This window comes from Hyalella azteca, unplaced genomic scaffold (assembly GCF_000764305.2).
Source record: "Hyalella azteca isolate HAZT.00-mixed unplaced genomic scaffold, Hazt_2.0.2 contig16671, whole genome shotgun sequence".
Classification (NCBI taxonomy): Eukaryota; Metazoa; Arthropoda; class Malacostraca; order Amphipoda; family Hyalellidae; genus Hyalella; species Hyalella azteca.
In genome coordinates this window covers 356-15,484 of record NW_025946482.1, presented here as the reverse complement: position 1 = coordinate 15,484, position 15,129 = coordinate 356, and the positions used below count along the sequence as shown (strand labels likewise).

Here is a 15,129-nt window from a genome sequence, read left to right as displayed (position 1 = left end):
TAAAAAAATGCCGTGTTGTCAAGTACACATTTCAGATCTTTTCAAGTCAACAGACGGACGATATTATTGCGATTGCTATAAAAGTCAAGATGTGCTGCGTGTTTGTCCAACGCACAGAATTTCTCCAAATGCAATAAGTGAACCATTGAGTAAAATGATAAACTCGAGTGAGTGTAGTTAAGTCAAATACACATCACTTGGGCATAGAAATACGTTTCAAGCCAAGGTGCACAAGACACGATGAGACCAAATTTTTTTTATCAAGAATTATTTTAGGATAATGCTGCGAAAGTAGCTGAAGGTGGTGCTGTGGATGTGGCTGATGCCACGGCTGTGATGAAAAAGAGGCAATATACAATCGTTATAAATGTTATATTGCATCGATCGTGCATGGCATTAAGGGAATATAGTAATCAAAGGTGCCAGCATCAGCCTCCTTAGAAACTATGGGCTAGAAAATTCGTCGAGATAGTAGCAGGAGGCAGCAAAATAAGATTCAAGAAGAGTCAATGGAAATGCACGAAGACTTCATGAACAATCAACACTTTTTAAAGTACTTATCTTTCTTCCAATTTGATAGTTCTTCGTGAAAGTATTGTAAAAGTATTTGTGAAATACTTTCTCATTACTATAGGAGTTGTATATTTGTCTTTCATCAATAATTATGCTGGAATGTTGTAAATCCATGCACAGTCGCTCAGTGGAAGCGACACCGGATGGTAATCCAATATGTAGTGATAGTATGTGCTACCTGGGTGTATGTTACCATCTTGAGGTGGCGAATGATATATTAGGTATGGAAGAGATAGTGACTGTGTCTGTCAGAGTGTTATTGACTTGGTGTCATTGAACCTTTTTAAGAGATATTTGGAGAGAATGTTGAGGCTGAAAGAGATAGGAGGAGAATGGCGAGACTAGACTCGATGATTGATTGAGGAAAACAATGAAAATCAATCAAGAAACGAATAATAAATCCAACAATGATCCATACTTTAGTTCATGTTTTTGGATGAAAATTCATTTCTGAATATGAATGTATTCTAGTCTCTTTGAATGTAGAGTTTAAGAGTGTTAGATTACTATCTTTAGTTTAGGACCCATATATGAAGTGGTAGGAGGAATGTTTAGGTTAGTAACATTCATTTTTGGTTCATCGTAAACAATGAATGAAGTTTAGTTTTAGAGTACTTGAATCTGTGTGTGCAAAAAAGAGGTAGATTCAAATTTAAATATCCTAAAAGTGATCGACGAGTAAAAGGGTTTCTCAACCCCTGTTATATTAGATGGACGTCTGGCAGGAACATTTCGCAGGCTTTGGCGTAACACATTCTTCAAGGTCCAAATCAAAGAAGAGGCCAGTTTCGCATGAATTTGTGCTCAGTATTTCGGTCCTCCTTTCACATCGCAGGTACTTAGTGCAGTCGGTCGGATGGTAGAAGAAAGTGTCTTTCTCCACAGTAGAGCAGTCGATATCAGCAGCAGTAAGACACGGTCCTTTTTATGAAGAAAAACTTGAATTAAGCACTGAATATTATAAGGAATATCATCACTAGATATTATTTCACTTGAGATTGATATAAACGTTATAGAGCATTGGAATGTATCACGGCAAAATATGAATCTCGTTTAAGGGAGGGGTATACCCTCCAGAAAAACTTCCACATTTACTAATGGATCTTCCTGAAACTTCACACATATATGTCAAATCAAAATACAAAAACATTTTGTTCGTTTTTTTGGAAAAATTTATAGAAAACGTGAAATTCATAGAAAACGGACAAAAAAAGGGGGTAATGTAGAAATCTATCTTCTCCTAGGGTTTTCAAGCGACAACATCGAGACGCATATCATTCGATGCGTAAAGACCATACCTATCGATTTATCGAGTTTTTTTATATTGCCTTAATTTTTTTACAAGCATTTTTCAATTTTCTTCTCATTTTTTTCTCATTTTCTTCAAATTTCCCAATTCAAAATTTCCATTTTGAATCCAAACTATGCACAAATCTGAAAAGGGGCTCAATAACTCGATAGGTATGATCTTTACGAATCGAATGGTATATGTCTCATCGCTGTAGCTTCAAAACTCTAGGAGGAGATAGGTTTGCCGTGACAATAAGGGTGAATGTTCAGCAGAGCGCGACAAAGTCCCACCCGCATCGCAATAGGCACTCAATGCAGCAAGGATACGAAACTAAACGTTTCTGGAGCTTGATTTCACTCGAGGATGGTGGGAGCGACTACATGCGCACTTCCTCAGACAACACCAGGCGGGTTTCTGAGCTGCACCTCAAGCAAACACCGTATTTATAGTGCTGGGCAGCGAATTAGCTCCTATCTAATTTCTTAAAGAACTCCCCCCGCCCCCCTTTCATGATCTGTCGTGAACGCATAAATCAACGTACAGAGACGGCAATGGTACCACGTTGGATAGGCAGAATGCCAGCTTTAAAATGAGACTAAACGGGTAACTGAAGAGCAACTCAAGTAGACACTTTGTTTGGAGTGCTCAGCAGCTAATTAACTCCTATCTAATTACTTGAAGAACTCTCCCACCCACCCCCCTTTCATGATCTGTCGTGAAAGCATAAATCAACGTGCAGAGATGGCAATGGTACCATTAGATAAGGTAGAATGTCAGCTTTAAGATGAGACTAAAAACCGGAAAAGCGAAATCCAAAAATTTTAGGGTATACCCCCTCCCCCTTAATATGGGCTACGAAATGATAATATAAAAAAAGATTATAGAACACGAGTGGGGGAAAAGAATGCCAGATTTTTAAATAAAAACGGAATCGAAACTCGTAGAGATACACGTTATATATCATTATTATTGAAGCTGAACTTATAAGAGAGTAATTTCAAATTTGTCAGTACAATGAATTAGCCGACTTCAATTAGGGAAATAACGAGCCTTGTTTCTGACATATAATCAGAAATATTCATCAAGAGGGACTTGTGCATGTTTAATTGATAAGAAATTAGAGCGATTAGATTTTACATACCCATTCTATGTGTAATGTAGCCATTGAATTATTATATAACAGTTGTCACTATGAAATGTTTCGCAAAAATATGCATTATAGAACAAATTATTGCGCGCTTGAGCGTTGTAAAGCACCAAAAGCCACCAGGAATTCATTTTAAATGAATAAATGCTAAAAGGATTTCATTTTCTTTCCGGTAAATATTGCTCACCTTCAGTTGTTGCAGCGGTGGTGAGTTGCTGTTCAGTAGCAGTGGTAAGTGCCTGTTCAGTAGCAGTGGTAAGTGCCTGTTCAGTAGCAGTGGTAAGTTCCTGTTCAGTAGCAGTGGTAAGTTCCTGTTCAGTAGCAGTGGTAAGTGCCTGTTCAGTAGCCGTGGTAAGTTGCTGTACAAGAGCAAGGTTGAGTTCAATGTAAAAATTAAATGAATTAGAAGTAGCATGATACATGACTCCGTAGAGAACTGAATCAATTACTAACCTATGTAATTATTTTTGGACTCAATTCCGTCTCGAAATTTGAACAATAATTTGATATTTACCTAACTTTGCATTGGAGCCCTCTTTTTGAGGATTTTATGTTGATTTAAACATTGAAAGTAGATTCAACGTCGCACTCTGTCGAGGAGGGGTAACATTGGTGATTTAGAGTAATAGATTGGTGATTGATACTGATTATTCACAAACCACCAGATAGCGTTTGTCGATATACAGAGTCAACGCAGCGGCCGTTAGTGGCTGCGAGTCTTGGCTTTGTATTGATCTTTACGAAGTGTCGTTATTGAATAGTTTGTTGGATACGTGTCAGTCATTGCCCACACATTGCGAGGAATGGGCGAATGTGAGATTTTTACGAAAAATCTTAGATAGGAAATAAAATTAACTGTACCTAAGGTATTTTATTAACTACTCAATGGCAATGGAAGTTGAGTTAAATATGACAAGTTATTAATAAAGAAAATATAATAATACATATGACAACGTAAGTACTTGCTGCTGTGAGGATTGGTATATATAGGATGGTGATGACTAAAGAATTTGATGTGAACGTGACGTATAAACTCCCTAAGCGATGAGGACAAGTTATAGGGAAAGTTGTTATATAATAAAAACGTAAATTAAAAAACTCGTTATTTACGATACTTCGCAAGTTCCCATCCATGACCAATAGAAAACACTTCATGGAATTGTTTAAAGTTCTTGATTGAAGTCACCGCAAAAAATCCATACGTTTCTTTAAAAAAAGCAATCGATTTACTTGTGAGTTGAAGACATTTTTACTAGTTTTATCCATGGTCTCTGTTGATAAATTCGAGCAAAGTTTCCCGGGGGTTTCCAAAGTTTAAAAGTTTTGACGATAGTCAAGGTAATAATTAGTAAATATAGGTTAAATAAACAATGAATTAATTCTTCAATCGAAATAAAAATACCTTTGCAATACATAAGAAATAAATATTGAATAATAAGATAAATAAATGGAATAGAAACTCATTTACCCTCGCGTCATCTCAAAAACTTTCATCAATACACAGTTGTTTGATAATATAAATAAATTAGATAAATTTAGAAGCCATTTGTTTATCAAGCAAATCTTTTACATGCTCCAGTAAATTTCCCACAATTTCTTTTATCCCTGTACACGGAGATATTATTCAGAAGGTACAAACTGTAAAAGTTTCAGGACTTTTCCGAGCCACTCTAATATCACTCTGTCACTAACAACTACTTCACAAACAAGACCGCAAATGATGTTATTCCCCGGCTTCTGTATGATGTTTATGACTCACATCGACGTAGGTTGTTTCTCCTGCAGCAGCGGCGCCGGCGGTGAGGTTCTCAGCTCGGAAGCCAGACGATGCAATTCTGCATCTCACTTTTCCTGTGTTTTCTTCAGTGACGGAGTAAACAGATGAGCCAGAAATCGAGCACAGCTGAGCACACTGCAAGAAGTTAACTCGTTTTAGTGCAGTAAGTAATTATTTGAAGTGAGAAATAATGAATTATCATATGTATTGGTTTATAGTGGGCTACGCCGTATTAAATTAATAACGAGATACTACATATTTATTCATAATCGATGGTTCTGTATTGACCGATGAAGTGATAATTGAATACTATACGTCTTAATTAATAATGAGATACTCTGTTGCAACCAGTACAAGATTCTCTGTACTATTGTAAATGTTTTAAATTAACCGATAATTTACTACCTTGGATAAATTAACGTCGTTAATTAATATATTGATATATGACGGGATATGTACTACCTATATATCCTAGTTTTCTCAAGATTGGGCCATGAAAAGGACTGTAACGAAACAAATAGATATTATGGAAACAAATTTTTTTAAATAATTTGAATATCTAACCCGGGTTATCAATGTTGGAGATGCTCAACATTACTATATTGGTCATTAATGTGCAACAACAAACCCGCGTTTCTCTCCCAAAGCGGAAAAACCACCAATATTTACAATAAAGCTGTCAATTTTACTGTGGAATCAAGCGACTTGATCAGCATTGGAACCGATAAATTTGTGTTTGTTTTGAAATTGACTACAGTAAAAAAACTAAGTAATTGAACTTAATAACCCAAATTAAACTTAATAACCTTACCTGTATCTCAAACGATATATAGTGCACCTTTGCCGCGGGATCAGCGATACCGAACCCTGCCTGGGGGTGCACGCGGTACCGGGATGAGCCCGTTGATGCTACGCCGGTTCCGTGCAGCACGGACAGCAGCATCATGAACAGCCGCGGCCTCCTCAGCATTCCAATGATGATTGATGATAAATGCATGCAATGCCTCTGTAAACAAATAGATTGGATGGACAGAATTTCAGTTACCGAGCCTACTGCTCGGTAACTAAAACTGCCCTGCCTACGCAACAACTTGACCGCACAACTGCCCTGCCTACACAACAACTTGACCCCACAACTGCCCTGCCTACACAACAACTTGACCCCACAACTGCCCTGCCTACACAACAACTTGACCCCACAACTGCCCTGCCTACACAGCAACTTGACCCCACAACTAATTTACCTTATTTGACCTTGACGCGAGAACTGATTATCAAAAATAATGCTTCTGGCGACAAAAAATTTCTAACAAATCAACTCATTCGTCTGAAGACTTAAGTGAGAGCAAAATTATTAATGTAATTAAAATTCAAAAGAAAAAATGTATCTAACAAAATCAATTCGCCCAACATCAAGGTGGTGGCGCTGTATATGACCCGTTCAATCTGAGTGGCGTCTGGTAAGGCTCTGAATCCACGCTATAAAGTAATAAGTTGGTTGATAAGCAACCAAAGAGCAACAATTGTGTCACCATTGACGATGACCGCTCCTGTGAAGTCGTCAAACAAATTACAGTGCAGGTAATGTTCGAAACCTTTTTGCACTTCGCTTAATTTGGGGGGCTGGATCGTCGTGGTGCCCAAAACTCTGACACTAATTCTGATGAGAACACAAAGTTTAGCTTCATGTTCTAGGCTTTTTATCATCAGATATCACAAAAGTTGGGCGCAGCGAATGAACTTTCATAGACGAAAGTAGCGATGGATTAGAGAATAACTGAACATTGGCCACTCGCAAGCCACCGATAATTCGGTAGAAGTCTTCAACAACCAATATAATCTGATGTCCACTGCATGCTGATAAATGCAGAAGATAATCAACTGCTGCACGAAAAATACTGTAGTACACGAGAAATACTGCAGTGCACGAGAAATATTGCAGTGCACGAGAAATACTGCAGTGCACGAGAAATACTGCAGTGCACGAGAAATACTGCACCGAACGAGAAATACGGCACCGAACGAGAAATACTGCACTGCACGAGAAATACTACACTGCATGAGAAATACTGCAGTGCACGAGAAATACTGCACCGAACGAGAAATACTAATACTGCAGTGCACGAGAAATACTGCAGTGCACGAGAAATACTGCAGTGCACGAGAAATATTGCTAAAAGGAAAATTCATGAACCTATTATTAGGAAATATTACTGAGTTCATACTTTACCTAAAATAGATGGACTTCCGCACATCTATGGATAGATAAGCGAAGTTTGCTACATCTTAATCGAGACTGGTAAGTTTTTCAGCCGCATGTGGGAGCCTCATATGTGATTTGAGCCTTTTTCGAGCCTGATATGTGAGCCTCTAGTATGAGCCTCATGTGTGAACCTCATAAGCGAGCCTGATATGCGAGCCTCATACGCGAGGCTCATATGCGAGCCTCATTATATTAGCCTCATACACGAGCCTATATGAATTAAGTTTTATTCATGGCTATTTATTTTTATATTACTGAATTACTTCACACTCCTAGTGCATTGAAGAATCATTCATATCGGTAGCGTGTCTAGCTCGAGACGGCCAATAATTAAGGCGCGTTCTTTTTAAGGCTCGGTTTCTCTACAGGAATTTATCAGGGCAAAACGTACACGAGGGTCAAAATGAAACACTTTTACGTTTAGAATGAAAATAGCGAAAATCAAGGCACATCCTACGTTACAAAAATTTTACAACAATAAGATATGCGAGTAAGTTCAGAATTCGACATTTTATCCTTAATGTAACCACACTTTTAATTCTTAATCAAAGCATTGAATCAACAAGTCTTCAATTGCAAATCTCTAACCGCTGTTCATACTTACTTTACTTTACTTTACCGGGAAACGTTGCCTATAGTAGTGTGTTGGTCCGTAGTGGTACGGTTGCAATGCCGTGACCGTATCGATCACTACGGTCTTCTGCGGTAAAGATGTTCCAAGTATACGTATAGCCGACCCGCTGTTGTAATTCAGTAGCCGTAATCTCGAAAGATATCTCAAGTTCCGCTTGGCCGTAAATTGTCAACGACCGTAGTTCGAAATGTTGGAGAAGGTTTCCACGTTAGTGAATTAGCTGCCAGCTCGTGGCCGTACTGCTGCTGAGTCCGACCGTACTTTCTACGCTACCTGAATGGGTTGCTGGCACTTTCTTCCCTACGCTTCTGGTTGCTTCTTGGGTTGTCTCGAAATTGAATAACATAAACGTAGCGTAGTCGTGGTCTTTACTTGTTAATTTTAATTGTTATTTCAGGAATCGTAGCTGTATCGATAAGTCTAAGTTCCTCGCAACCGTTAATGCTTGAAAACGGACGAAGTGCATTATGTTCAAATTAAAAATATAAACATAATACAACAACCAAGTTAAGTTAGTTTCAAAATATATTTTTAGTTCTGCACTGCATCGGTATAACTGTAGAAGAGACTAATAAATTCAGACTGGAATTCTAGGGTTGACGGGCCATCTATGATATTTCAAAAAGCTGGCTCACTTGTTGAGCTAAAAATGTCAGCAAGGTTCTCAAGAGAAGCTTCCTTTACTAAAATTCCAATACAATATGATGTTCGTGCCTGGTCATTTATTTTGTCACTCAAAAACTACTTTGAACTTTAATTACAAGAAACCAATGTGCTAATTAATCGACCCCTTTCCTACCACTTTAACTAGCGGTAACACTATATTGCATTCAAAAATATAATGACTAGGATATGTTCATGATAAATAAATAAATATAAAAAATCGTTTTTTAAAACCACGTTTTCTGGTTTTTACAAATCTAAAAATAATGAAATAAAACACATAAAAAACGTTTAAAAACCACGTTTTCCTAACGGACAAAAAGGAAAAACATTTACTCCTACATAAGATTTAAGTTATGTATAATGTTATGTAATGTTATGTAGGAGTAAATGTGTTTCTTTTTTGTTCGTTAAAAAACATGGTTTTTAAAAATTTTTTATTTGTTTTATTTCATTATTTTTAGTTTTGTAGAAACCAGAAAAACGTGTTTTTTGAAAATGATTTTCATATTTTTTTATTTTCTACTTTTTAGTTTAGCAATTTTAGCAATTCAAATCAATTTCCAGGGTTGGCAAGTTTGGATGTTCGAGAAAAAAAAACACGATTCTTTCCGAGGTTGCTCTCAAGACATTGAACTCATTATATTAAGCTCTACCTGAGGATCGGGTTTCTTTGACTAAGGTAGTGGGGGATAAGTAAGACACATAAGTCCAGATAACGTATCTTGTATACGGGTGGTAATACAGATTGCGATACAGAGGAATAAGCTACGGCATCGACCGTAAGGGTACGTACACAGTGAAAGCCGGTTGCCAGCGTGCTGGTTACCTGCTGAGGCTGGCGCCTGAAACAAGCGCGAGAGGTTGTTCACAGTGGAAGCAGGAAACATGCTTGTGCATTCCCTATAACGATTGATAAAATCTCTCAATAATACGAATCATACATTCAAAACTCATTATAAATGAATAAATCGCATGATAAATTCATCATATAACCCGTCAAACTCTCTGAACCGCTGAAAAGCTGTTAAAAAATTTTAAGAAGAAATTTGATCATGAGAAAAGCTGAGAATTTATCGAAGTCTTTACTGTCTGTTGAACCTGCACCATAAACATGTCATCTCCTGCACCATAAACATGCCCACATCACCTGCACCATAAACATGCCCACATCACCTGCACCATAAACATGCCCACATCACCTGCACCATAAACATGTCGCTGCAGGGCTGACCTGTAGGGCGTCAGCACAGGACGACGCCTGCTGCTGACAGCGCCTGACTTGCTGTCTAGCAGTGATACCTGCACGGCCAATAATTGATAATTATTGACAAGTTAACATAAATTATTATTAAGTTATATACGGTATTGGAAATATATAACTATACTATAATATATAACTATCACCAACGTCACACTAGATATAATTGAAAATAATTGAAAAGTTGGGTTTAATTATTATTAAGTTATATATTGGAATTCTTTAATTATTAACTATTATTAGGTTGAATATAGGACTTTTTTATTATTAATTATTTTTAAGGTAAATAAATACTATTGGATTTATTTAATTATTAAATATTATTAAGGCAAATGAAGGAATTATTATTTATAATTGTGTTTTCAAAGTAAATAAATATTAGAATTATTTTATTATAAATTATTTTTAAGGTAAATCTTGGAATTATTTAATTACTAATTATTTTTAAGGTAAATATGGAAAAAAATTAGAATGCCACTGTCCTAATATGACATTTGTTATCAGGGTTGCCGAACAGTTTTATTTTCCGGACAAATTGCGTAATTCCAAATTAAATTAAAATAGAAGATAAATGTAATTAATTTTCTAACCGGAACCTATAAATATATTGGTATATATTGCACCATAAACAGGTCCACATTACCTGCACCATAAACATGTCATCACCTGCACCATAAACATGCCCATATCACCTGCACCATAAACATGCCCACGTCCCTGTTGGCGGGGGAGTCAGGCAGGACGAGCTCGACGTCGATGCTGTAGCTCTGACCCCTTGCGAAGATGGGGGACGGAGGCCCCCGCGGTGCCCCTTGACACACAACACCCCCCGGGTCCTCCTTCCCTGACTTCTTCCGCTCACCTAAGATAAAAATTCCTGTTATTTTTGTTTACTTTACAAAATAATTCTTTTGTTATTATGATAACCTGAAAAAGATTTTTTTTATTCCTATTCACACAAGAAAAAAAATTCTTTGTTATTTATGATAGCAAGAGAAAAAAAATTCTTTTTCTTATTATCCATTTAATTTTTGCTAATTTGTTCTTGAACAAAAATAAATTTTGCAGAGTTTAAAATTTAATCAAATAAGATATTTAAATCACTAATGACAAGCTACATTTTTATACAAATATTCAAGGTGATAGCAGTTCATTATTAAAACTATCACATAACCATGATTTTTTATGAGTACCTACCGCAGTGACAGTCTAATAATTTGTTTAAACAATTGCCCCAGACATGGAATATGGCTTCCTAAATGAAGTGTCAAGGAAAAAGGTTTTCACTAATATTTGGTGTCGTATACAGAACAATACAATAGGATTTACAGATAACAATAATTGAAGGAGAGGTTTAGTTATGAACAAGTTGTGAGATTGGCATTACTCCATACCATCATGGATTGGAAACGTACTCTCATGTGAGAGCTATAATGGTTTTTGTAGTGACCAATTTTCACATACAATTATCACCATGATTTTTATAAATCTAATCCATCAACAGCCAAATAATTCCCTTCCTGCAATTGCCACATATGAACTACGACCGAAGCACCACCATGGTTGTGGGGAGGGAAGGTGCAGTGGTTGTGCAGGTCAGTGTCGGCAGCAAGCGGCACCACTCCTAGGGGGTCAGAACACAGGCCCGGACGATCACGACAGTTCCTGTTGGATAAAATTAAATATTTAACATAAACATCACTGCAAAATTTATCAAAAGAACAAGTGGCACATTAAAAAATAGGTAGTACCGTAACTAAGCATTTCTTATTTTTTTTGGATGTACTGGGAGATAATGTACACACAAGATTTGTATAATTAAAATGTACACACAAGATTTGTATAACTAAAATGTTCACACAAGATTTGTATAACTAAAATGTACACACAAGATTTCTATAATTAAATGTACACACAAGATTTGTACAATTGAATTAAAATTACACCAACAGACATAACCACACATATTATATAAAGTGGAAAATAAATTTTCAGGCTGGCTCAACAACAAAACAAGATTTTAGCATGAAATTTTCTATGCCTTCTTGATACACTCAGGAGAAATGACTGGTTCATATTGTACAAAGGTCGACTCTTCTAAGCCACAGCTGAACATGAAGAAGATTAGCCACAATATGCCTTTTTGCTGGGCTAAACTGGGACAAGATGACCCACTCATGGACAAAATGTGCTGCACTGTTTGTAGAAAGTCTCACTCATTTCATGTCAGTCCCTCACTCTTGAAGTTTTGAGTGGTCCCTATTTTTAACATCAATATTTACAGCAAAATTTTTGAACAATATGATAGAATAGAATTATTGCATTAAAAAAAACAGGAGCAGGGGGACTAATTTGTTTTCTTAAGTGTCCTGACATGTTCAGGTTACTTATATCATCTATTTCCTTCCAGTTCTCCTTTGTCATCTATTGTCTTCCAGTTCTGTTTTGTTTTAATTTGTAAGATTTTAGATAGGTAATGTTGATATATTCAAATATTTAAATGGTGTGGATTTTTCAACCAATAACTTGAGGACAACAAATACTTACTCAAATTCAAAGTGTACAGGCCAAGAGAAACTTTGTGTTGGTAAGAAGACTTGGACGAGGATGAGGTGCAAGAAGAGGGCCAGCCAGAATGAAATGAGCAGCAGCAGCACAAACACCGTCACGGCCACCATCACGCTGGAGCAGCGACTCATGACCCACTGCACAGGAGGCCCACTGAATTAATAATTGTCTTATAATTATAATTAACTATTAATAATGAAATTTCATTAATAATAAACAAATCTATTGTCAGAAGAGCACGGGAACAACCATAACAAGAAATGCAACAACATTTTTATGTAAAATATTACTGTAAAATGGGATGACTTGCAACCATTTAGACATTCAAGAAAAAGAAACCCTAAAACTCAAAAAATTCTTGCCTCAGAAAAATTGTGTTGGTGGCTCTTGAAGTACCATGAGATAATCTACAACTGCACTATAGATATATTTTCTATGTGACTACTTGTATCACAAAAAGTTAGAGGCAAAAAATGGTCTAATTCACCCATTTTACAGTGACAAATTTTTTGTATCTCCTGTATAATGAAAGATAACTCTGATAGTGATAAATCCAATATTATAAGATTATAATCTAACAAGATCATGTATGTTCAAAAATCAAAATTGTATTCATATATGTAAATTGACTGAGTAATAAGTAAACAACATGGTAAAATGTATTCTTTTTCTTTATTTTGGTCTTGGGATGCTAATCAGATTACTCAGATGATCCAAGAAAGCAAAAATGAGTCTCAATCATCAAATATCAATGACTCCATAATGACAAATTTCCAATAGGCTACATGTGGACAATTTCAAATATTTTTATAGCTCTTTCTTTTTTCTATGCAAATTGGGGAAAATTGCATAATTTTGCCTGCTATTTTCAAATATCATCTGTAAAACAATCATTTTAATTAAAAATGTTTTAAAAAATCTCAGTGCCCACTGCCCAGTATTCTACATTCTACAATCTACACTGATGGGCTGCTCTTGCTGCTGAATTATTTACAGAAATTTCTCCTATTTTCAAGAATATTTAGCCATCAAAAAAAATATTCAAAAAAGCAGAAGAAAAAAATTGAGAAAATAGAATTTCATTTAGCTCTAAAAATCTCAACAATTGACTGGGAAACATGCTTCTAAATGTGCTACTCAAGAATCAAGTGAGTCAAGTCCCCACTCAGGCCTACGCCGTGCCGTCTCAGGACTCAAAAGTCTCAATCAGAAATCAGAATTCCTAACTGCCCAAGGGCCAAATGCCAATGGGACAACTGAGGTCTGAGGCAGAGAGTCAGAGACTGAACCAACGCGCTATTTAGTAGTATTTTGGGTGGGATTTTTGAGCCAAGAAAATGCAATAAACAAAATTATCTACCACGAATCTAGAAAATCATAAGAAGAGTCACTTACAGTAACAAAATTTGCGAAGGACTTAATTCGTTCATTCAGAAACGATCCGAAAAACTTCATCTTGTACTAGGTAGTTGATACCTCCCTTAGCGATGGATGTTTACACACTAACAGCAACAGCTGATTACACACGCAAGTTTTGATCGTGGTCACGTCACTCAACTGTCAAATAAATGTTGGTGTCACATTTGTTTAGGCCTTCTTTGCCTGTTGAATATTCTTAGCCACCCGGCTACCTTACCGATCTCGACCAGAAATTTCACTGCTGGTTTCATGTTTCGAACTGACAACTATCTTCTCTACTCATGATCCAGTCAAATGATCTGTTTTTAATAATAATAATAGCGGTTTGAGCGTTCATTAGGCCGTAGGCCTGTCGCCGATTCTTAACATCGTAGAATATTCACAGCTTGTTGCTGTCTCAAACACGCAACTCACTGCTTCAATCCTGCGTTGCTTCCGCCCGGCCTTCTTGCCGATTCTGACCAGAAACTGGCGCACAGAGCTGGGATCGAACCCGCGCCTCTCTGCTCCAATCTTGGTACTCTGAACTGTAACCACTGGGCCTGTAACCACTTCTGTGTTCTGAACTGTAACCACTTAGATCTCATGTGAACAAGTCACGAAAAGTACAGGAATCGGTGACAGGCCACACCAGGCCTATTCCCACGTCTCGGACAAATTTACGGCAGGGCTTGAGGCCGGTCTCCAAATTCCAATGATCAAGCAATATCTCCCAAAATAATGAACGTAACTCGATGAAACTTGGTACACGCATTCATTAAGACCTATCGGTGATGTTCGTGATTTTTTTTAATTTTGCCTTCATTCGTGAGTTATATGGGGATACGGGCTTAATTTTGCTCTTTGGTCAGGTGTACAAATTGGCGATCCCAATCTAGACGGTAGATGGGGCGGTGTGGCGATGCAAGTGGAGTGTGCAGCTCATTGCAGTCAATGCGATTCCTGTGTAGGTGGTACTCTTATCCAGTGAGAAAGGCGAGATAGCAATTTGTTTTGACTTTGACACGATAACTTTTTCAACTGATGCTGTTCAGTCAAATGTTGAGACTGTTTTTAGGGTGATTCAGAGCCGCCCCCGGCGCGAGTAGCTAATAACAAACCTTACATCAATAAAAAAGTACGACTGTGGTATCTGTGAGTTATTAAAAATAAAACTCAACTTATTAGTCCAATGCAAAAAATATTTGTATTATATGAGTCCAAATTACCACATCTTTATCGTGTTTTACTCCCTCGAACAACGAGCGTCTGGAGCCTGCACGTATAAGCATTGTGCACACTCGCGATGAGCGTCACTAAACTTTTAATANGGTAAAAGTTCAGAGTACCAAGATTGGCGCAGAGAGGCGCGGGTTCGATCTCAGCTCTGTGCGCCAGTTTCTGGTCAGAATCGGCGAGGAGGCCGGGCGGTTGAGCTCAGCAGTGTTGTGGCAGTGAGTTGCGAGTTCGAGACCGCAAGAAGCTGTGGATGTTCAGCGATGTTGAGAATCGGCAACAGGCCTCCGGCCTAATAAACGCTAAAACTGCTATAAT

At 37.2% G+C, this 15,129-nt stretch overlaps 1 protein-coding gene across 1 annotated transcript; it reads right to left on the bottom strand.

Annotated features, from left to right (window-relative positions):
- Positions 1-209: 209 nt before the first annotated feature.
- LOC108669237 lies at positions 210-13,694 on the bottom strand. The gene is made up of 9 exons (XM_047884992.1): positions 13,573-13,694; positions 12,157-12,314; positions 11,168-11,274; positions 10,302-10,471; positions 9,546-9,650; positions 5,600-5,794; positions 4,771-4,923; positions 3,199-3,370; positions 210-1,494 (listed from the first exon to the last, which is right to left on the bottom strand). Exons 1-9 carry the CDS (start codon positions 13,630-13,632, stop codon positions 1,280-1,282), a joined length of 1,335 nt encoding a protein of 444 aa, XP_047740948.1. The 5' UTR covers positions 13,633-13,694; the 3' UTR covers positions 210-1,279.
- Positions 13,695-15,129: the final 1,435 nt, after the last annotated feature.